This window comes from Oncorhynchus mykiss, chromosome 11 (assembly GCF_057628025.1).
Source record: "Oncorhynchus mykiss isolate SJ-2025 chromosome 11, ASM5762802v1, whole genome shotgun sequence".
Taxonomy (NCBI): domain Eukaryota; kingdom Metazoa; phylum Chordata; class Actinopteri; order Salmoniformes; family Salmonidae; genus Oncorhynchus; species Oncorhynchus mykiss.
Window position 1 is genome coordinate 11,557,439 of NC_143032.1, and position 24,845 is coordinate 11,582,283.

Genomic DNA, 24,845 nt, shown 5'->3' on the forward strand with positions numbered 1-24,845 from the left:
GCTGCCCTATGTACATAGTCATGGAACACTGGTCATTTTAATGTTTGCATACTGTTTTACACACTTCATATGTATTTACTGTATTCTAGTCAAGGCCTAGCCTATTTAACTATTGCTGTACTTATACTATTCTATCCATACTGTCCATAATGTCTATTTTTTATTTTTTATTTAACCTTTATTTAACCAGGTAGGCAAGTTCTCATTTACAATTGGGACCTGGCCAAGATAAAGCAAAGCAGTTCGACACATACAACAACACAGAGTTACACATGGAGTAAAACAAACATACAGTCAATAATACAATAAGTCTATGTACAATGTGAGCAAATGAGGTGAGATGGGAGGTAAAGGCAAAAAAAAGGCCATGATGGCGAATTAAATACAATATAGCAAGTAAAACACTGGAATGGTAGATTTGTAGTGGAAGAATGTGCAAAGTAGAAATATAAATAATGGGGTGCAAAGGAGCAACATAAATAAATACAGTAGGGGGAGAGGTAGTTGTTTGGGCTAAATTATAGATGGGCTATGTACAGGTGCAGTAATCTGTGAGCTGCTTTGACAGCTGGTGCTTAAAGCTAGTGAGGGAGTGTTTCCAGTTTCAGAGATTTTTGTAGTTCGTTCCAGTCATTGGCAGCAGAGAACTGGAAGGAGAGGCGGCCAAAGTAGGAATTGGTTTTGGGGGTGACCAGAGAGATATACCTGCTGGAGCGCGTGCTACAGGTGGGTGCTGCTATGGTGACCAGTGAGCTGAGAAAAGGGGGGACTTTACCTAGCAGGGTCTTGTAGATGACCTGGAGCCAGTGGGTTTGGCAACGAGTATGAAGCCAGGGCCAGCCAACGAGAGCGTACAGGTTGCAGTGGTGTGTAGTATAAGGGGCTTTGGTGACAAAATGGATGGCACTGTGATAGACTGCATCCAATTTATTGAGTAGGGTATTGGAGGCTATTTTTTAGATGTCATCGCCCCGAAGTCGAGGATCAGTAGGATGGTCAGTTTTACAAAGGTATGTTTGGCAGCATGAGTGAAGGATGCTTTGTTGCGAAATAGGAAGCCAATTCTAGATTTAACTTTGGATTGGAGATGTTTGATATGGGTCTGGAAGGAGAGTTTACAGTCTAACCAGACACCTAGGTATTTGTAGTTGTCCACATGTTCTAAGTCAGAACCGTCCCAAGTAGTGATGCTGGACGGGCGGGCAGGTGCAGGCAGTGATCGGTTGAAAGAATGCATTTCATTTTACTCGTATTTAAGAGCAGTTGGAGGCCACGGAAGGAGAGCTGTATGGCATTGAAGCTCGTCTGGAGGGTTGTTAACACAGTGTCCAAAGAAGGGCCAGAAGTATACAGAATGGTGTCGTCTGCGTAGAGGTGGATCAGAGACTCACCAGCAGCAAGAGCGACATCATTGATGTATACAGAGAAGAGAGTCGGTCCAATAATTGAACCCTGTAGCACCCCCATAGAGACTGCCAGAGGCCCGGACAACAGGCCCTCCGATTTGACACACTGAACTCTATCAGAGACGTAGTTGGTGAACCAGGCGAGGCAATCATTTGAGAAATCAAGGCTATCGAGTCGGCCGATGAGGATGTGGTGATTGACAGAGTCGAAAGCCTTGGCCAGGTCGATGAATACGGCTGCACAGTAATGTCTCTTATCGATGGTGGTTATACATCCCTTCATATACATACATGTATATTCCGTACTAATATTCAAACATTTCTTAATTCCATTAGTATAGTTTTTTATAGTCACATGTATGGTTAGATGTTACTGAACTGTTGGAGCTAGGAATATAAACATTTCACTACAACCGCAATAACTTCTGCTAAGTATGTGTATGCAACCAATACAGTTTAATTTGATACTGTAAAAGTGAGTCTAAGCATTTAGATATCCTTTAATCCATCTATTTTGTCTGATTTATCTCTGTGATGCTTGTACAGTAGTTGGCTGCACTGTTCGATTCAGCTAGATTTACAAGTTGATGACTTCTGGAGACATTTCTGGAAGTGTGGAAATGTTCTGATTTTGAGTGATTTTAATGTCATAAATGTAAGGAGTGCGAGTGACTGGCGTGTCAGAATCTGATTTCTGACTGTTAAACGCCTTCACAAGAGCTTTATTACGATACTAATTGAAATGTGCTCTGTGCCCCCCTTGTTTTAATTTCGATAATATAACGTATATATTAGTAGTAGAAAGGAAACACAGACTCTTTGTTTAAGTTTTAAAATGTTCCTTTAGTAATACAATTGTAGGCAGAAGTTTGTACAGAGTAGAGGTCGACCAATTGATTTTTCAACGGCGATACCGATTAATCGGCCAATTAAAAATAATAATAATATACATATATATATATATATATATATAATATTTTTTTTAATTTTTTTTATTTTTATTTGTAATAATGACAATTACAACAATACTGAGTGAACACTTATTTTAACTTAATTTAATACATCAATAAATCAATTTAGCCTCAAATAATGAAACATGTTCAATTTGGTTTCAATAATGCAAAAACAAAGTGTTGGAGAAGAAAGTAAAAGTGCAATATGTGCCATGTAAGAAAGCTAACGTTTAAAATCGTTGCTCAGAACATGAGAACATATGAAAGCTGGTGGTTCCTTTTAACAGGAGTCTTCAATATTCCCAGGTAAGAAGTTTTAGGTTGTAGTTATTATTATAGGACTATTCTTCTCTATGCCATTTGTATTTCATATACCTTTGACTTTTGGATGTTCTTATAGGCACTTTAGTTTTGCCAGTGTAACAGTATAGCTTCCGTCCCTCTCCTCGCCCCTACCTGGGCTCGAACCAGGAACATAACAACAGCCACCCTCGAAGCAGCATTACCCATGCAGAGCAAGGGGAACAACAACTCCAATGTCTCAGAGCGAGTGATGTTTGAAACGCCATTAGCTAGCTAGCCATTTTACATCGGTTACACCAGCCTAATCTCGGGAGTTGATAGGCTTGAAGTCATAAATAGCTGCTGGCAAACACACAAAAGTGCTGTTTGAATGAATGCTTACGAGCCAGCTGCTGCCTACCATCGCTCAGTTAGACTGCTCTATCAAATCATAGACTTAGTTATAACATGATAACACACAGAAATACGAGCCTTAGGTCATTAATATGGTCGAATCCGGAAACTATCATCTCGAAAACAAGATGTTTATTCTTTCAGTGAAATACGGAACCGTTCCGTATTTTATCTAACAGGTGGCATCCATAACTCTAAATATTCCTGTTACATTGCACAACCTTCAATGTTATTTCATAATTACGTAAAATTCTGGCAAATTAGGCGGCCCAAACTGTTGCATATACACTGACTCTGCGTGCAATGAACGCAAGAGGAGTGACACAATTTCACCTGGTTAATATTGCCTGCTAACTTGGATTTATTTTAGCTAAATATGCAGGTTTAAAAATATATACTTCTGTGTATTGATTTTAAGAAAGGCATTGATGTTTATGGTTAGGTACACATTGGAGCAACGATACGCACCACATCAATTATATGCAACGCAGGACATGCTAGATAAACTAGTAATATCAACAACCATGTGTAGTTAACTAGTGATTATGACTGATTGATTGATTGTTTTTTATAAGATAAGTTTAATGCTACCTAGCAACTTACCTTGGCTTACTGCATTCGCGTAACAGGCAGACTCCTCGTGGAGTGCAATGTAATCAGGTGGTAGGAGCGTTGGACTAGTTAACTGTAAGGTTGCAAGATTGAATCCCCCGAGCTGACAAGGTAAAAATTTGTCGTCCTGCCCCTGAACAAAGCAGTTAACCCACCGTTCCTAGGCCATCATTGAAAATAAGAATGTGTTCTTAACTGACTAGCCTAGTTAAATAAAGATTAAATAAAGGTGTAAAAAAAATACAAAAAAAAACAGCCAAATCGGTGTCCAAAAATACAGATTTCCGATTATGAAAACTTGAAATCGGCCCTAATTAATCGTCACAATCGGGCACAACCCTCAAAACAGGTGTTAACACACACACAGAGGTCTCCTAAGAGGAGACCTTAGTTTATCATAACACAATTTATTGACCCTTATAAAAGGTATGAGGCCTTGGTTTAACACCTTCAGGACCATTACCATTCCCTGTCAGAGTGGGGGTACCACAAGGATCAGTATTGGGACCATTACCATTACCTGTCAGAGTGGGGGTACCACAAAGATCAGCTTTGGGATCATTATTATTCCCAGTCAGTGAGGGTATCTCAAGGATCAGCCCTAGTCCCATTACTGTTCCAAGTCAGACCCAGGAGGCAAAGTGGTTTACACAGAGCCACAGCAGGGGAAATATATGGCTCGGTAGGGGGATTGGGATGTTGCAACTGTTTGAAGGACTCAGGATTTAGTTTTTGATGCTTGCCAACATTCTTTGCCTGTTGATATCAAAAAGCTATATTGAAGAGAAAGGAAAAACATATTTTTGGACAATCTTTGAATATATGAAATGATATCAATGCTTTTATACATTAGTGTTAATGTTATCTTTATGATAGACACATTTTCTCCCCCCTCACTTGTCCCCCTCGCTACAGACCCCATGCATGGCCCCCAAAGACTGGAGGTGGTGGACATCAAGTCCAAGCAGATCACATTGCGCTGGGAGCCCTTCGGCTACAACGTGACCCGTTGCCACAGTTACAATCTGACTGTCGAGTACCGCTACCAGGCAGACGACAAGGAGGAGACCCGCGAGGAGGTGTGCTACGACACCTTGAGCCTGGCGCCGCAGCACACCATCCGGAACCTGTCACCCTACACCAACGTCAGCGTCAAACTGGTGCTGAGGAACCCCGAAGGCATCAAGGAGAGCATGGACGTGGACGTGCTGACTGACGAAGATGGTAAGTGGACGAGGTTCTGTTCTAGAATAGCACATTAATTGGATAGTAGTGAAATACCCGATGGGCTGGACAATTCTCATATCATCACGCATCTTGGAAATCAATTAAACTGCCGTCATTAACCCAATGGAAAAATCAAATGATTTGTTATTTAAATAGTGAAAGTGTTTTGGCTATGGAGAGAAACAAGAAAGTGCAGTTTCGGGCCATGTAGTGGAAAGTAATGCGGTCACTGGAGATGAGTGTGTGCGATAGTGGGTCTGGCAGGTGTGATTTCATTGTTTTGTATGATGTTGTCGTTTGCATGTGTATGTTTTGTATTGTTTATAAAATATTAAATGTATAGATATTTTTTAAATGAAATAGAATTGACCCCAACTCTGCCCTGCCAAAAGGTCATACATTCAGCTTTTCAAGGCCATCATTGGGGCCTAACAGAGAACATGAAAGCATGAGGGCACGTGTTTCAATAAGTGCCAGATAAGGTAGTTATTTGAAAGCACTTACGTCGCCCTCCTTTGATACATACACCTACTTCTGCGTGTTTCCTTTTAATTGGTTTCTTCAAAGGCCATTTGTAAATTACAATCTCACGCCGCTATTCAAAGGGATTTTAAACGTTCAAAGGATCTCGATTGAATTTATCTTCCTGATAACAAGTAGAACTTTTCCACATAGGTATAGTATGTGATTTAAGTTGAACAGCTTTTTATTTATTTATTTGCTAGAACATGAAACCTTTGACCCTCTTATGGGTAAGAAAATGGAACGGCGTGCTTTCCTTTTATTGAACTGTTTTGCCAGCGAGTTGTACATGTAGCGGGTCTTGACCCTAATGCTAGTTGGTTTTCCTTCCGATGTAATTTACAATGTGAGCACCCAGCACTGTGTACCTCCCAGCCACACTGTAAACCATGATGTTTTCTCATAACTTTTAGGTCATTGAAGAAATTGAAAGAGACAATGGCAAAACATCCAGTTTGACTAAATGTACCGTACTGTTTCAGGACCTCACTGGGGTCAGGGAGAACGAATAGAACTGCACGACCATGACGCCCCCGCCCCCAACCATTTATGATAAAGTCACTCTATTTAATTTCCCCCTATTCCCTGTCCACCTAAGTGCCTGGCGCTGTGCCACTCCAGTCCATCCAGGGGAGCACCTACGAGGAGAAGATCGCCCTGCGGTGGAGCGAGCCTGTCCAGACCTACGGGATCATTAAGCAGTATGAGGTAAGATCATCTGGGGAAACTGCTAAGCCCAGCCGCCCATCTGGGCCCACCTTTCGGTATTTCTTCCTCTCCCTTTTTCTCTCTCTCCCTCTTCCCTCCAACACACATCGAACTGGTCTGGCAGGAGCCGGGCGGCTTCCATTATCGAATAGACCCAACCTAATAACCAAACACAATCTATTACCCACTGAACCCCCTCCGACAGCATGCCCCACCTCAGCCATGCCCCGCCTCAGCCATGCCCCGCCCCAGCCATGCCCCGCCCCAGCCATGCCCCGCCCCATCCATGCCCCGCCCCATCCATGCCCCGCCCCATCCATGCCCCGCCCCATCCATGCCCCGCCCCATCCATGCCCCGCCCCATCCATGCCCCGCCCCATCCATGCCCCGCCCCATCCATGCCCCGCCCCATCCATGCCCCGCCCCATCCATGCCCCGCCCCATCCATGCCCCGCCCCATCCATGCCCCGCCCCAGCCTTGCCCCACTCCAGCCTTGCCCCACTCCAGCCTTTCCCCACCCCAGCCATGGCTAACCTAACCCACCCCAGCCTTGCCCCGCCCCAGCCATGCCCCGCCCCAGCCATGCCCCGCCCCAGCCATGCCCCGCCCCAGCCATGCCCCGCCCCAGCCATGCCCCGCCCCAGCCATGCCCCGCCCCAGCCATGCCCCGCCCCAGCCTTGCCCCACCCCACCCCAGCCTTGCCTAACCCAACCCATCCCTCCCCACCCCACCCCAGCCTTGCCCCACCCCAGCCTTGCCCCACCCCAGCCTTGCCTAACCCATCCTAACCCACCCCACCCCATCCCTCCCCACCCCAGCCTTGCCCCACCCCACCCCAGCCATGCCCCACCCCAGCCGTGCCCAGCCTAACCCAACCCATCCCTCCCCACCCCGGCACTCCAGTTGCTCCGTTCCAGCTATTATTATGAGCCGTCCTATCCTCAGCAGCCTCCACTGATTTGTAGCTAACACTGTTGAAATACAACTATAGAGTTGGTCGTCAAGCTTCTGGCATAGTGATGGAATAGAAACTGGAGGCACACAGTACTTGAGTATTGTTGTCATAGGAGCGTGGGGCATACCTTCGAGTTAGACGATGGACCATGCTGCACTTAATCTGTCTAACATCATCCACTATTTATATAGAAGATCGCAGTCTTAAAATACCCCTCATCAACAACACTGCAATGTCAAGACGGAAACATCTGGCCCTCTCCAACGTTTACACAACCTACCTGAAAAGATCATATAGCTGTGTGGTTTCCTGTTATCCACATTTGTACATAAAATAATTGGTGGAAAGCACTGTACATGAAATAATTGGTGGAAAGCACTATACATGTTTATAGGCTACTCTAGTTCAACGTGTTTCTCCTATCGCAGCATTTGCCTTGCGTTTGACGTGTCCTTCAGCTCCCCACACAATAAGACGAAAATAGGGTTTTATTGCGTTAAGAAGAGCCATTGTGCTAGACCCGAATTTGTGCAAAAATTCTCCAATTAAGCTGTCAGATATGCTCATAATTAAATTATATTCTGTCATATCGAGCTGACTCTGGGCTGCGATCCGGTTGAAAGAATGGACAAATCAAAAGTTAATTTTTGTACTGCCTCATTAGACTCTGATGGACTCAACCCCATTATTACTGTCATTCGCTGGCATTCAGCTCGTCTCATGTGCTCTTCAGCCTTTTGACTCCATCTCTCTCTCTCTCTCTCTCTCTCTCCAAAACAGCTTTTTGTTCAGAGTTGAGATCTTTATTGTGATTTCTCTTGGTTGGGAAAACGCAGTGCTGGTTCATTGTTTGAATATGCACAGCCTGAATTCAGAGCCATCCAACCACAGCTGACCCCTAACCCTAATGCAAGCCCCTACTCTCCACACACAAAACACCCCCCACCCCCACAAAAACAACTTTGACAGCCGTGTGTGTGCGATATGTGAAAAGCGATCAACGCTAACTTGAATAGCCTTTTGAAAGGCTCCAGATGCATTCCTCCCTCCCTCCCTCCTGATATAGACTAATGGCCCAGCAGAGCCCTGAGCAGCAACATTTCACACCTGATGGATACAAATGGTCGCCACCACACTGCAACACTCCCCATTGTGCCTCTTAATTGGGAATCAGAACAGAATAATAAAGGAGGCTTTCCATTAGGAGAGACCAAATGATTTATTTAAATGAAGCTTTTCAAGAGCGAGAGAGCTGATAAAGTTATATGAAAGAGAGGAGGAGGAGGAGGGTACACGCGACGCTCCACTGCTCTCCCTTTCAGAAAGAAATCCCTAGGCCTCCATTCTCCTACTCTAGAGGAAGCGGGGGGCGATTTGAATAAAACAACAGACTTGAATGCTGTTTCTATGGAAAGTTCAGGCCTAGTTTGCCTATCAGATGCCAGGCTCTGCATACTACTCTAACTTTGTGCTGCAACTCTTTCAGAATTAGTTTTGGTATATTACAGCTATGATATTCTGGCTAATGGTACACCATAATCCTTACTATACACCAAAACTAACCATAGCAAGCCTGAACCTACTTTTGAAACTTTTGATATAAGCTTGTCCTCTCCAGCCATCTAATCTAGGTTGTGTGTCCATCCTCAGATCTCCTACAAGGCCCTCAGCTCCTTCGACACGGAGTTTGACCTGACCAACCAGAGTGGTAGGGTGTTCAAATTCAGCAATGAGACATTCCACATGTTTGTGGGTCTCTACCCCGGTTCCACCTACTCATTCACCATCCGGGCCAGCACCATCAAGGGCTTTGGAACCCCCATCATTACCCAGTTCACCACCAAGATCTCAGGTGAGGAGAAACAATGATCAGGATCAACATACAATCTGTACTGTAGTTCCCAAAATCCTCCAGGACATCCTCAGTAATACAGCAGTGTTTGTGTTCCTGGTGTCTGTGTTTATCTACATTTGTGTATACTTGTCGATCTCTGTCTATGTTTGTGTGAACTGTGTACTCGCCGTTATGTGTCGTTTGTCGGTCTGTGTGTTGTCTGTCGGTCTGTGTGTCTTCTGTCTGTCTCATGTCGGTCTGTCGGTCTGTGTCTGTCAGTCTGTCGGTCTCTGTCTTTCGGCCTCTGTCGGTCTCGTCGGTCGGTCAGTTTCGAGTCACCCCATAGAGATAGAGGACTTTTTTTTGTTTTGTATCTATGACATCATGGGCAGCACCATTCAGGTTACAACCCAGTTGACTACTTTGACTATTATGAAATGGCGGAATCACAGTGGAAGCCTCTCATGCTAAAATGGGATATATCCATGATGAGTCCTCTATCTATCTCTGAGTCACGCTCTCCTGTGCCCCCCCCCCCCTCTCCCACAGCTCCGTTGATGCCAGGCTATGACCAGGAGACTCCCCTGAACCAGACAGACAGCACGGTCACCGTCCTGCTGAAGCCTGCCCAGAGCCGAGGCGCCCCTGTCAGGTAGGCCCGTTCATACGTACACACTCACACACACACACACACACCAATTTAACACCCTGCCCTCACTCCCGACCCCATTTTCCTCTCCTCTCGTTCCCACAATGCTGTTCACCCCACAAATTGCCTTCGCTGCCAACCGCTTTGGCCTCCCTCTGACCTAATTGATTGTAATTGCCTTGCCAAGAGAGTGTTTTTATCCACACTCGTGTTTTTATAGGGGTTTTTACAATGCATCACGTCTTCATGTGGGCATTTGATCTGAGCAGCACTATATCTTTTGAAGATAAGAACAAAGCTTTTTCTCAGACTCCAAAGACGAGCCCTCTCTCCCCCCCCTCCCCCCTTCCTTCCACTTTTATGTTGCCAGGTACATCTGGAAGCACAGATTGTCGTCAAGGGTGTCTCTCCTTTGATTTGCACACCACTGTAAATAAACAGGACAGATGAGAAATATGCAATATGCTTGCTCGGGAGCACAAATGGCGATTCTAGCCATTTAAAAAAAATATCCTTGGAACGGATGGTAGAGAGAGAAATGAATAACAGCAATGGCAGGTTCCCACACCCCGGCTATGTTAGCCTTCCCTCATTTGCTGCTGCCGCTAGTGCTGCCGACGAGCTCTCCATGAAACCTACGGCTGTAAATTGTCTGGCACTAAATGTGTAAGAGAGAGAGAGAATGTACATATGTGTACGTGCGTGTGCATGTCTGTGCACTGCAGACTGCAGATATTCTGGCAGCTGGGTCTGAAGTTGTCCCACAAACATAGACAGGATATCCTGCTTCGGTCATGACTGTGTTTTCAGAGCTCTTTTTTGTTGTTGTTCTTAGTCATGAATTCCTTGTACTGCATTAAGGTCACAGGTTATAACAAGGTATGCACTGTTTTTTAATCATTCACACACACCACACACACACACAAGCACAGGGGCCGAACGCCCGCAAGATATCCACGGAAAGTTGGACACTGGAATTCACGCGCCGTCAAACATGATCCTTAAATTCAGTATCCTTTAATTTGACATAACACCTCCCCCTCCCCCCCAAAAAAATATAACTGGTAAGATTAACACCAAAAATACAAGACTGTCAGCCCTCATCCAATCCCACGCAGGTATACCTTTTTTTCTCCCCGGATGACTGTCATTCTGTCACATTGGCTCGTCATTGTCATCTTAATTACAGTTAACTTAATGACATCACAGGATTCGGTAATTAGGGCATTTAGGCAATTGTTTGTTGTTGACTGGTCAGGAGTCGCTAACAGATAAAATAGTATTTGGCGACTAAAACGTCCTCTGGTTTGTATAACTCCCTCTAATCCCAGCACAAAGGCTCACCAGGAAATTAAGGAAAAATGAAAGTCTGTACATTGGCGCGATATATGATTAATTGGGGATTAATTGTCATTATGACAATTATGATATTTTGTTACTGTATATTGAAGAGCATGATCAACTGTCAATCAAGTGATATTTAGTTCTGCTGCCATAATTCTTATTAATATTCCCCATTTCTATCCTCCATCGTACTTAAAAATGTCCTAGGCATTGGTCACAGCACTCTCCCTGACATGAAGAGGGTTTCCTTCAGAGTGTACTTGTGTGTTCTCTGCTACCACGTGGCATGTCGAAGGGACTAAATCATGTGTGTGCTCTATCCAGCTGTGTTACTTGTATGTAGCAGTCTGTCACAAGAGACAAATAGAAAGATGATGAACACATTCAGTCACGAGCCCCATATTCCTTCTGTCAGGCTACAGTCAATATGGAGGGGTTGGGTGGGAGGGGTTGGGTGGGGAAGAAACGTCAATATGGAGGGGTTGGGCGGGAGGGGTTGGGTGGGGAAGAAACGTCAATATGGAGGGGTTGGGTGGGGAAGAAACGTCAATATGGAGGGGTTGGGTGGGGAAGAAACATCAATATGGAGGGGTTGGGTGGGGAAGGAACGTTAATATGGAGGGGTTGGGTGGGGAAGAAACGTCTATATGGAGGGGTTGGGTGGGGAAGAAACGTCTATATGGAGGGGTTGGGTTTGGGAAGGAACGTCAATATGGAGGGGTTGGGTGGGGAAGAAACGTCAATATGGAGGGGTTGGGTGGGGAAGAAACGCCAATATGGAGGGGTTGGGTGGGGAAAAAACGTCAATATGGAGGGGTTGGGTGGGGAAGAAACGTCAACATGGTGGGGTTGGGTGGGGAAGAAACGTCAATATGGAGGGGTTGGGTGGGGAAGAAACGCCAATATGGAGGGGTTGGGTTCGGGAAGAAATGTCAATATGGAGGGGTTGGGTGGGGAAGAAACGTCAATATGGAGGGGTTGGGTGGGGAAGAAACGTCAATATGGAGGGGTTGGGTGGGGAAGAAACGTCAATATGGAGGGGTTGGGTGGGGAAGAAACGTCAATATGGAGGGGTTGGGTTCGGGAAGAAACGTCAATATGGAGGGGTTGGGTTCGGGAAGAAATGTCAATATGGAGGGGTTGGGTGGGGAAGAAACGCCAATATGGAGGGGTTGGGTTCGGGAAGAAATGTCAATATGGAGGGGTTGGGTTCGGGAAGAAACGTTAATATGGAGGGGTTGGGTGGGGAAGAAATGTCAATATGGAGAGGTTGGGTGGGAGGGGTTGGGTGGGGAAGAAATGTCAATATGGAGGGGTTGGGTGGGGAAGAAACGTCAATATGGAGGGGCCAACACGGCCAGCATCTACGTCCAACCTACCGAAGCGCAGTTCAGAGTAAATATTTATTGCATTTTCCTTTTCCAAATGGGCGGTAATTTAGAATGCATAAGATTTATTTACGATAGCATGGCTTCTCCCTTTGTTCCTCAATCTTCCCGCTCTTTCATTCAAACCCAACCCCCAATCCTTGTGTAACCAGAAATTGTTGGCTCCATCCACCAGGGACGTTTTCTGTATGAAATAATTTGCATTCTGTGTATATGTAATTCTGTGTGATTAGTTAGGTATTTAGTAAATAAATAATTAAACCCAATTATGTCTTGCTGCTTCAACTTGTTAGCCGAGGTTCATGAAGATAATCAAGAATTTACAACTTTCAGATCAGACTGAAATAAGGTGACGATTAATATTGACTGCTATTGATGTAAGATATTACTAAATCTTTTATTCGGGAGATAACAGCTCTATAAACACTCTTTCGTGGTGCCCCGACTTTCTAGTTAATCACATTTACATGATTAGCTCAATCAGGTAATATTAATTACAGAGAAAGGATTTTATAGAATGGCATGTCATATCACTTAATCCGGCATAGCCAAAGACACGACGCGGAAGGCAACACTGTAGGTCCCATTACAGAGAGGGAGACAGCACGTGTCACTGTAGACGTTCAGACTGTCATACCTGGAGTATTGTGTTCCACAATAAGTGGCTGAAGATAATCCTCGGGTGCTACTGCTTGTGGAGAACGCATTCAATTAATGAGCTTCAGATCCATTCTGAATGCATCATTCAATTAATAAGCTTCAGATCCATTCTGAATGCGTCATTCAATTAATGAGCTTTAGATCCATTCTGAATGCGTCATTCAATTAATGAGCTTTAGATCCATTCTGAATGCGTCATTCAATTAATGAGCTTTAGATCCATTCTGGAGGCGTCATTCAATTAATGAGCTTTAGATACATTCTGAATGCATCATTCAATTAATGAGCTTCAGATCCATTCTGAATGCGTTATCATATGCCACCATTCTTCTTTGGAGGTATGATACATCTATTTTTAGTACTTTGTTTTAACATGATGTGAGGCGGTAGCGTTGGAATTGATGTGGTTCATTACACAATATACTGTGGAAGAACACGACTGGTTGCTCGCCATTATGTCCTCCCCGGCGATGGGATTTTGCCAGCCAGATTTGAATGTGAATTACCAGATGTTTTGCCTTGATACATTTCACAAAGAATGCAACCCGTCCAACTGATTGGATACGTTTGGTAAAAGCACTTGAATGACAATGCGTTGGGATGCATATAAAAACACAACCTCTGCTTAACTCTGCTTAAAAACAAATTAAAGAAGGCTGGGCTATATTTGCCAGGCTTTGTCCTGAATAACACACACACACACGTCATGTCGCATTTGTTGCATAAAGCCTTGTGAGGGACTGCATCATTGACAGGCTGGTGTTTGAAGGGCCGTCTGTCTGGCAGCGTTACATACGCGTGGCGCTACAATAGCAGCCTAACCAGGGGCAAGCTGTATCTTTAAATGGATTACTGTCAGTCACGTTAGCACCCGCGCTAATGTGTCAAATCTGCTGCACCGGGGCGAGAACACACCACCCTACACACACAATCACACGCTCCTCATTCCTCCTCCTCACCTCCTGTGCCAAGGAAAGCATTTACCCAGTGCTGTAGAGAAAGATGACTTGTGGCCTCCTAAACCCAGCGTTGCCCCAGCTACAGAGTCAAAGCACTTTCTTTCTGTCAACTGTTTCACCGAGGACAGAACCATCAACACTCCAGAAAAGAGATGACTGAGTGAGAGCCACTCTCCTCTATTTCTGGCCCAGATCCCTTGTTTCTCTCCTGGAATGTTCAGCTCTATCCACCCCCCAGGGGAGGTATCACATTACTGCCTCTCATTCAGCTCTATCCACCCCCCAGGGGAGGTATCACATTACTGCCTCTCTTTCAGCTCTATCTACCCCCCAGGGGAGGTATCACATTACTGCTTATTTTTCAGCTCTATCCGTCCCCCAGGGGAAGTATCACATTACTGCTTCTCCTTCAGCTCTATCCGTCCCCCAGGGGACGTGTCACATTACTGCTTCTCCTTCAGCTCTATCCGTCCCCCAGAGGAAGTGTCACATTACTGCTTCTCCTTCAGCTCTATCCGTCCCCCAGGGGACGTGTCACATTACTGCTTCTCCTCTCTTAGGAGAGTTACCCCTTTTTAAATGAATTCACAGAGGAAGCGTTTTGTGTGGTGCAGTGTTGTGACAAAAGTTTCCTGCGTTCGTCTATTTCCAGTGTATGTGGACAGGAAACGCGGTGATGAGCCTCAACAAGATACCCTGGAATATAAGTGAAATTGAATCTGTGCCGCTTGGCCTCATTTATGTAGACCTCATCCTACTTTATGGCAGGGGGATGTTTTTTATTTTTTTTATTTCACCTTCATTTAACCAGGTAAGCTAGTTGATGACAAGTTCTCATTTACAACTGCGACCTGGCCAAGATAAAGCAAAGTAGTGCGACACAAACAACAACACAGAGTTACACATGGAATAAACACAATAGAAAAAAAAGAAAGTCTATATACAGTGTGTGCAAATGATGTGAGGATGTAAGGCAATAAATAGGCCATAGTAGCGAAGTAATTACAATTTAGCAAATTACCACTGGAGTGATAGATGAGCAGATGATGTGTAAGTAGAAATACTGGTGTGCAAATGAGCAGAAAAGTAAATAAAACAATATGGAGATGAGGTAGGTAAATTGAGTGAGCTATTTACCGATGGGCTATGTACAGCTGCAGTGATCGGTTAGCTGCTCAGATAGCTGACGTTTAAAGTTAGTGAGGGAAATATAAGTCTCGAGCTTCAGCGATTTTTGCAATTCATTCCAGTCACTGACAGCAGAGAAATGGAAGGAAAGGCGGCCAAATAAGGTGTTGGCTTTGGGGATGACCAGTGAGATATACCTGCTGGAGTGCGTGCTACAGGTGGGTGCTGCTATGGTGACCAGTGAGCTGAGATAAGGCAGAGCTTTACCATTGACTTAGATGACCTGGAGCCAGTGGGTCTAGCGACGAACATGTAGCGAGGGCCAGCCTACTGGAGCATACAGGTCGCAGTGGTCGGTGGTATAAGGGGCTTTGTTGACAAAACGGATGGCACTGTGATAGACTGCATCCAATTTGTTGTGTAGAGTGTTGGAAGCTATTTTGTAAATGACATCGCCAAAGTCAAGGATTGGTAGGATGGTCAGTTTTACTAGGGTATGTTTGGTGGCGTGAGTGAAGGAGGCTTTGTTGCAAGTCTAGATTTAATTTTGGATTGGAAATGTTTAATGAGTCTGGAAGGAGAGTTTACAGTCTAGCCAGACACCTAGGTATTTGTAGTTGTCCACATATTCTAATTCAGAACCGTCCAAAGTAGTGATGCTAGTCGGGCGGGTGCGGGCAGCGAACGGTTGAAAGGCATGCATTTGGTTTTACTAGTGTTTAAGAGCAGTTGGAGGCCACGGAAGGGGTGTTATATGGCATTGAAGCTCGTTTGGAGGTTAGTTAACAAAGAAGGGCCAGATGTATACAGAATGGTGTCGTCTGCGTAGAGGTGGATCAGGGAATCACCCGCCGCAAGAGCGACATCATTGATGTATACAGAGAAAAAAAGAGTCGGCCTGAGAATTGAACCCTGTGGTACCCCCATAGAGACTGCCAGAGGTCCAGACAACAGGCCCTCCGATTTGACACACTGAACTCTGTCTGAGAAGTAGTTGGTGAACCAGGCGAGGCAGTCATTTTAGAAACCAAGGCTGTTGAGTCTGCCAATAAGAATTCAGTGATTGGCCAGGTCGATGAAGATGGCTGCACAGTACTGTCTTTTATCGATGGCAGTTATGACGATATCATCGTTAAGGACCTTGAGCGTAGCTGAGTGACCAGCTCGGAAACCAGATTGCACAGCGGAGAAGGTACGGTGGGATTCGAAATGGTCAGTGATCTGTTTATTAACTTGGCTTTTGAAGACATTAGAAAGGCAGGACAGGATGGATATAGGTCTATAACAGTTTGGGTATAGAGTGTCACCCCCTTTGAAGAGGGTTCGACGATACGATAGAGAGGGTGACTGGTAATAGTGGTTGAAATTTTGGAGGATCATTTTAGAAAGAGAGGGTCCAGATTGTCTAGCCGAGCTGATTTGTACGGGTCCAGGTTTTGCAGCTCTTTCAGAACATCTGCTATCTGGAATTGGGTGAAGGAGAAGCTGGGGAGGCTTGGGCAAGTAGCTGCGGGGGGTGCGGCGGACCAGTCATGGTGGTACGGCGGGGCGCCGTGTCGACGAAGTGTCCGGGCCAGATGGCAAAAGAAGTATTGTAGTTGTAGAAATGTATTTGCTAGCCGAGAGATGTGCCTGGCTCGTGGCTAACTGGTGCTAGCTTCGGGGCAGAGGCGTTAGCCACTCGGTAGCAGCGATTATCCAATGCAAAGGTCCAGAGCTTACGGCAAGGATCCGGTGGAGTCGTGGATTCTAGCCGTATTGGGGTAGAGTCCGTGAGGCATCGGCTGTGTAGCCGAGTGATCACAGAGTAGGCCGGGAGGTGGGCCTGGCTCATGGCTAGCTTCGGGGCTGGGTCACTCGGTGGCAGCTAGCTAGCTGTGATGATCAGGAGTAATGGTCCAGGGTTTACGGTAGGAATCCGGCGTTGTAGTGGAGAGAACAATCCAATACTGGCAGGCTGGCAAGTATTATCCAGGCTAAAAAAAACGTCTGGTGTCTGTGAAGAAGGTAAAGGCCGCTAGCAGTGGCTAATAATGACTAAATAGCTAGTAGCTAATCAGCTGGTTAGCTTCTGATGGCTAGCTTCTGATGGAGGTTCTGGCTCTAAGGTCTAAAAAATTGCAGATCCGTGTCACAATGGGTGAGGCGAGTTACCGGAAGGTATATTTAATTTAAAAATGGAAAAGAGACTGAAAATAAATTGAAATATATACAAAAAAGAGAGGACGACAAACCACGACCTTCTCTTTCCACATTAAAAATACATCTAGATAGGTCTCGGGTCACCTTTGAGTCCATGCCAACGAGGAGGTTGTGTGTAATTGGTCTTGCGTCACATTGGGGCGCCACTCTGAAACGGAGCTAGCAGCACAAGGACCCCTAATTGGTCTCAGCTGAGGTTGCCCGACTGAAACAAGATCAAGAGTTTCGATTTTTTTGTCTCTAATGCCTCTTTCTCTCTCATGCTCGCTCGCTCTCTCTCATGCTCGCTCTCTCTCATGCTCACTCTCTCATAGCTTAACAGGTGCTTATGTAATGATTTCTTACCTCCAGTCTCTCGAAGTACACAGTCACATGTCTCTCCCTGATTTTATAATGTCTGTTCAGTCTCTTAGCTGTCTCACCTTTGTGATTGGTTCCGAAACGGCTCCTGACTATGTAGTTGTTCTCCATGTGTTAGTTCTTGGTTTACGATGTCCTGAGTGGAATGGATGAGAGGTTGTTGACTGTGTCTCTAGGCCATGTGGAGGAGAGTGAGGAGGAGGAGGGAAGGCACACCCTGTCTGGGGGTGAGTTACACCACTTTAGGGAGGAGACAATCCTCCTGACCTCTCCCCCAAATCTCCCTGACACACCTGGACAAGTGAAGGCTAAATAGCCACTAAAGACCGTTCCTCAGCCCAAACTAATGTGAATTCCTCTCAAAAGTTTTGCTCTTTTCCCAGGGTAGCTACCGAGTGGACAGTTAACTCCACTTCTCCCTCTTTAAGTATCCTCATTGATTGTTGTGTATTGAATGTCAGAGTTAATTGAATGCTAAAAAGGACTATAACTATTATGGGATCTTTACTAACTCCAAAGTAGGCTGTCTTTTTTGCTTAGTTTTCAGATGGTGTCTCTGTAGTTTTGTAGCTCGCAGTAAAGGCCAGAGGAGACTGAGGCAGAAGCCAATATGAAACCCGCAGTGAGATCATGGAGACGCAGTTTTGCCATCAGCATTTTCCATATCGCCTGAAGGGAAAATGATTATACTCATAACCTACCAACGCCTCATTTTAAATATGCAGCACTTCAATATGTATTTTTCACTATGATAAACCTGATGGTTATCCAATAAAGACTGGAGAAATAGAGGAGTTGCAGCCATTTTGTGCTGGAGTGATGCACATTTTTCTAGATTTTCTACCATTTATCTGGACATTTACCAGTACCCAGGGCACACCAGGAGAGAGAAATATTTAATTAAGTGGTATTGTTTTTCTCAAATTGATATCTAGACGTTGCAGGTAGCCTTGGAGCAGCCATTTGTGCTGAGTTGTCTATTATTTATTGAAGATGCATCGTTCTTCTCCGGTTCCAGCCCCCGAGCATCTGCTTTTCTCTCTACACTGGCTGTGCCCAGAAAGCAGATACATTTTTCATCCCGGTAATTGCAAAGAAAATATCAACTTTTGACCTGTTGTCTGGCGGTAAAAAGAATAGTGCTCTATCATAGCATTATCATAAATAGGCTCTTACTGCAAACAGTGTTTATGGGTTTATTCCTCTTGTTGTATTCAGAGCTATAGAAAGTATTTCCCTCATTGGCATTAGAATACAAATTAGGTTTCACCTACTATTTCTTAGCCTGTATTTTCTCCTGGAGGGATGAATTATTCCTATACTGTTAGCCTGGTTGAACAAGACTGAATGCTACTGTACACCCACTGCATAGCATTCAATCTGGTTTAGCCAGGCTAGATTGTACTGTATCTTCAGGGGAATCTGTTGGTTACACCTCTAATAGGTAAGAACAATGGGAGGCATCTATCCCAGAGGCACAGTCACCTGAGATAGGGAGGGAGAGAGGGATAAATCACCGCAATGACAGCCTCTTAAAGTAATGGCTGGCCTTTAAGAAGGCCCTACATCTGAGACTAAATGTTTTCCTCACCTTTTGTTTCCCCTCCTCCTTATCTCCAACTCTCCCACCCAGCCCCCCTCCTCGTCCTCCTCCTCCTTATCTCCAACTCTCCCACCCAGCTCCCCTCCTCGTCCTCCTCCTCCTTATCTCCAACTCTCCCACCCAGCTCCCCTCCTCGTCCTCCTCCTCCTTATCTCCAACTCTCCCACCCAGCTCCCCTCCTCGTCCTCCTCCTCCTTATCTCCAACTCTCCCACCCAGCTCCCCTCCTCGTCCTCCTCCTCCTTATCTCCAACTCTCTCACCCAGCTCCCCTCCTCCTCCTCATCTTCCACTCTCTCACCCAGCTCCTCTCCTCCTCCTCCTCTCCCACTCTCCCAACCAGCTCCTCTCCTCCTCCTCCTCTCCCACTCTCCCAACCAGCTCCTCTCCTCCTCCTCCTCTCCCACTCTCTCACCCAGCTCCTCTCCTCCTCCTCTCCCACTCTCCCAACCAGCTCCTCTCCTCTTCCTCCTCTCCCACTCTCCCACCTAGCTCCCCTCCTGCTCCTCCTCTCCCACTCTCCCACCTAGCTCCCCTCCTCCTCCTCCTCATCTCCCACTCTCTCACCCAGCTCCTCTCCTCTTCCTCTTCATCTTCATCTCCCACTCTCCCAACCAGCTCCTCTCTTCATCTCCCACTCTCCCAACCAGCTCCTCTCCTCATCTCCCACTCTCCCAACCAGCTCATCTCCTCCTCCTCATCTCCCACTCTCCCACCCACCTCCTCTTCTCCTCAACGTCATGCTCCTCCTCTACTCTCTCTTCTTCCTTTCCATCTCTCCCTCTCTCTCTCTCCCTCTCTCTCCCGGTCTCTTTCTCCCGGTCTCTTTCTCCCTGTCTCTTTCTCCCTGTCTCTTTCTCCCTGTCTCTTTCTCCCTGTCTCTTTCTCCCTGTCTCTTTCTCCCTGTCTCTTTCTCCCTGTCTCTTTCTCCTTGTCTCTCTCTCCCTGTCTCTCTCTCCATGTCTCTCTCTCCATGTCTCTCTCTCCCTGTCTCTCTCTCCCTGTCTCTCTCTCCCTGTCTCTCTCTCCCTGTCTCTCTCTCCCTGTCTCTCTCTCCCTGTCTCTCTCTCCCTGTCTCTCTCTCCCTGTCTCTCTCTCCCTGTCTCTCTCTCCCTGTCTCTCTCTCCCTGTCTCTCTCTGTCTATGCCCTGCCCTTTGTTCCATGCCACGTGGGTTCGTAATTAGCGGCCTCTTCGCCGCCATAATTTTTTTTACACACAATTTTATTGCTAAATGGGGGGGGGGGTATTTTCTAACAGTGAAAAGGGTAGAAGGTAAGTTATTTATGCTGGTGAAGTTCTTCTTGTCTGTAATGAGTTAAATAACTGAAAGAACACAGAGAGACTTTCACAGGGACCTGACCTGATATTTCCCAGCAGTTTATGACAGATCTAATCTCTAATGGATGTGTGGAGCTGGGGGGAAATGTAATTGGCAAAGATCGAATAGGGCTGACAAACTGTATCATTTCTAAGACAAACATATATTGTTTCTGGGCTTTACACTGGTGTGGGCGGTCTTGAATTTTGATTATGATGAGTGGAGTCAGGAGTCTGGAGCTTTCTTGGTTCCTGTTTGAAAATAAATCTCTCAGGGAGATTCTGCTCAGGTGAAAGCAGATGGTTTACTCCTTGGAAAAGTTGTAGGTCAGTTGAATTTGTCTTACGTTGTCTTTGCACCTCACTCCCCTTGACTTCCACTTGGCTGTGCATGAGTAAAGGAGTATGAATGCTTCCCTGTCTATACAGTTTGGAAGAGTTTGTGCATATATTATGATTGGGATGTTTTTGTTCATTTCGGTAAGGCTCCGGGACACTATTTTCTTCTTGGGGAAAGCCAAAGTCTACGCCCCTTCGTTGGTGATTGGTCACCAGTAGGGATTCTTCAGTAAAGTCTTTGTTGTCATTCAACAAGAGACAACTTGTTTTCATGCACATGTTTTCATTTAGAAATACTGTACATAACACCTTGGTTAGATGTAAAATTGCGTGACTAAGATCTCATTGGCAAAAACGTCAAAATCAATGACAGATGGAGTCATCTTGGATTAATTCTGACTATTTGTAGGAAGTGTATAGTGGCTACAGTGTCTAAAAAATGGACAAACTACTATTGCCGCTTTTTTTTCTCGTTTTTCAAGCAAATGTCTTTTAAGGAAGTATGCGAGTACACTCGTCCGACTTCGGGTAGACGCCAGCTGACCTGACCTTGACGCTGAACTGAAGAATGCTGACACCTTAACGCTGAACTGAAGAATGCTGACACCTTAACACTGAACTGAAGAATGCTGACACCTTAACGCTGAACTGAAGAATGCTGACACCTTAACGCTGAACTGAAGAATGCTGACACCTTAACACTGAACTGAAGAATGCTGACACCTTAACGCTGAACTGAAGAATGCTGACACCTTAACGCTGAACTGAAGAATGCTGACACCTTAACGCTGAACTGAAGAATGCTGACACCTTAACGCTGAACTGAAAAATGCTGACACCTTAACGCTGAACTGAAGAATGCTGACACCTTAACACTGAACTGAAGAATGCTGACACCTTAACGCTGAACTGAAGAATGCTGACACCTTAACACTGAACTGAAGAATGCTGACACCTTAACACTGAACTGAAGAATGCTGACACCTTAACGCTGAACTGAAGAATGCTGACACCTTAACGCTGAACTGAAGAATGCTGACACCTTAACGCTGAACTGAAGAATGCTGACACCTTAACGCTGAACTGAAGAATGCTGACACCTTAACGCTGAACTGAAGAATGCTGACACCTTAACGCTGAACTGAAGAATGCTGACACCTTAACACTGAACTGAAGAATGCTGACACCTTAACGCTGAACTGAATAATGCTGACACCTTAACACTGAACTGAAGAATGCTGACACCTTAACACTGAACTGAAGAATGCTGACACCTTAACGCTGAACTGAAGAATGCTGACACCTTAACGCTGAACTGAAGAATGCTGACACCTTAACGCTGAACTGAAGAATGCTGACACCTTAACGCTGAACTGAAGAATGCTGACACCTTAACACTGAACTGAAGAATGCTGACACCTTAACGCTGAACTGAAGAATGCTGACACCTTAACACTGAACTGAAGAATGCTGACACCTTAACACTCACAACAAACAGCCTTAAATGTAGGCTTCAGTTTTTGAAAGGCCTTAAAGTGAAAAATACAGCACACGAGACTAGAGCAACCAAGTAAAACCCGGTTTCATTACGTAATATTATAAACCACATGGTTGATTATGCTAAATTAGTTGAGTTAAGATTGTTGATTTGGTTTTAATGATAGTTTCAGATATCCTGATTAGCCTTAAGATTTTGTGATTAAATTAGCAGTTGTTACATTAACCTTCTTGGGTTCATTTATACTTAACAATCTCAATTGAATAAAGGATCATTTTGAGCTAATTACAGCAATTTTAATGTCGTTCTAATGTGGGAGTGAGAGGACTGTTATCAAATCAGCAATATTCATTATCATCTTTGATATTCATACCTGTCTTTAATAATATTCAATAGTAGTCTTCAAAATTAATTTGCCTCAATGCAAACTCTGCAAACTGTCTATCTCTCTCTCTGTCTCTCTCTTGTCTCTGTCTTTCTGTCTTTGTCACTCTGTCTCTCTGTCTCTCTCTCTGTCTCTCTCTCTGTCCCTCTCTCTGTCTCTCTCTCTGTCTCTCTCTCTCTCGCTTCCCAAGGCTTTCTCTCTCGCTTCCCAAGGCTTTCTCTCTCGCTTCCCAAGGCTTTCTCTCTCGCTTCCCAAGGTTTTCTATCCAGGAAGCCTGGTTCAGGGTTGGATGTTGATCTCTCTTCTTATAATACACTTAACTCCAAGCCTGACATGAAATAGGGGGCACGATAGTAGGAACCTTTTTCATGTCATTATTATTTGGGGCACACTTAGAGCAGCGCTCTAATCCCCAGCCGGTGTCAGGGATTCTGTCGCCTAATATCCTGGCAGAGAGCGAGAGAAGGAACGAAAGAAAGGGCGAGAGAGCCACACAGAGAGAGTCGGGAATGCTTCTACAGTTCCAGTTTCTTTCCTGCCATTTAAATCCCTCCACATAGATGAGATATTACCCACCTGACTGCTATCGCTATGACGTCTGTAAATGAGATGGCGCTCTACTTCTCGGGGCGGCGGGCTACGAGGCTGCTGGCTTTCATGACTTTATTAAAGCTGTCTGTTTCAGTCAAAGAGCGAGGAAAGGGTTGACTAGACACCCTGGTCAATACTAAATTGTCACCACCTCAGCCAACGTAGTCTGCGATTGTCTCTCGTCCAATTGTTATCAGATTAGCAAGTTTACATGCTTATTTATACGTGTAATTAATTCACTGCTCTCCGCTTTAGTGAAGTAGGAGTTTTGCTTATGTTCAGTACAGTATCCTCAAAGTTCTACAGCTGCACCATCAAGAGCGTATTGACTGGTTGCATCACCGCTTGATATGACATCTTCTTGGCATCCGACCGGAAAGCGCAACAGAGGGTAGTACGTACGGCCCAGTACATCACTGGGGCCAAGCTTCCTGCCATTCAGGACCTCTATACCAGGCGGTGTCAAAGGCCCTAAAAATTGTCAAAGAATCCAGCCACCCAAGTCATAGACTGTTCTCTCTGATACCGCATGGCAAGCGGTACTGATGCACACAAGCTGAGGATTGTATGTTTTTAAAATAAAGGGTAGACTGCATGACTTGAGATTGCTGGTAGCTTGACAAGTGTATTCTGTCATGATACACAAACTGTAACGCATCAGATATGCTGAAGAATTAGTGAAAATGTGTATCGGTCATTGGCAATTAGTATTTCCTATGTTTCTCCGTCTAGTTTATTCATTTACAATGATGGGTTAAAATGCAAACCCGGGAAAATGTAATATGCTGTGATTTCTTTGATCCACATTTTAATTGATAAGTTGTTGAATTATCAAAAGAACTCTTTGCACAGTTCTCCTTGGTACACAAAGTGGATGAACAAATGTTAACATCTCTCTCTGAATCAGAGAGGTGCGGGGGGCTGCCTTAATCAACATCCACGTCTTCGGCGCCTGGGGAACAGTGGGTTAACTGCCTTGCTCAGGGGCAGAACGACAGCTCGGGGATTCGATCCAGCAGCCTTTCGGTTACTTGCCCAACGCTCTAACCACTAGGCTACCTGCCGCCCCACTAGACTCCTGTCACACATTTCAAGTCCTATTGTGATCCACTGACTCAGGCTTCTTTCCAGCAAGCAGAGGAAGATACTGCAGAAATATTTTAGAAATACATTTGATTGAATGATTTCTAGGTCGTCCTCTCCTGTCTCCCTGCAGTAAGTACCAGGTGGTGGTGGTGGAGGAAGAGCGCCCCCGGCGGACGCGGAGGGCGGTAGAGATCCTGCGCTGCTACCCGGTGCCCATCCACTTCCAGAACACCACTGTGCTCAACTCCCAGTACTACTTCACGGCCGAGCTGCCCATGGGCGACATCAAGACCCCCGTACCCTTCTGCATCGGAGACAACCGCACCTACAACGGATACTGGAACGCCCCCCTCCTCCCCCACAAGAGCTACAGCATCTACTACCAGGCCGTCAGCACGGCCAATGGGGTGAGTGAGCAGGG

At 45.4% G+C, this 24,845-nt stretch overlaps 1 protein-coding gene across 12 annotated transcripts in view; it reads left to right on the top strand.

Moving 5' to 3' along the window:
- LOC110535264 (receptor-type tyrosine-protein phosphatase mu) overlaps positions 1-24,845 on the top strand; it is a 304,962-nt gene that overhangs the window by 170,724 nt on the left and 109,393 nt on the right. For all 12 annotated transcript variants that reach the window (XM_036934853.2, XM_036934855.2, XM_036934858.2 and 9 more), the window contains exons 8-12: positions 4,583-4,891; positions 6,015-6,124; positions 8,732-8,933; positions 9,465-9,567; positions 24,555-24,831. In XM_036934853.2, coding sequence (XP_036790748.2) covers positions 4,583-4,891; positions 6,015-6,124; positions 8,732-8,933; positions 9,465-9,567; positions 24,555-24,831 — 1,001 coding nt within the window. The remainder of the gene's footprint in view (positions 1-4,582; positions 4,892-6,014; positions 6,125-8,731; positions 8,934-9,464; positions 9,568-24,554; positions 24,832-24,845) is intronic.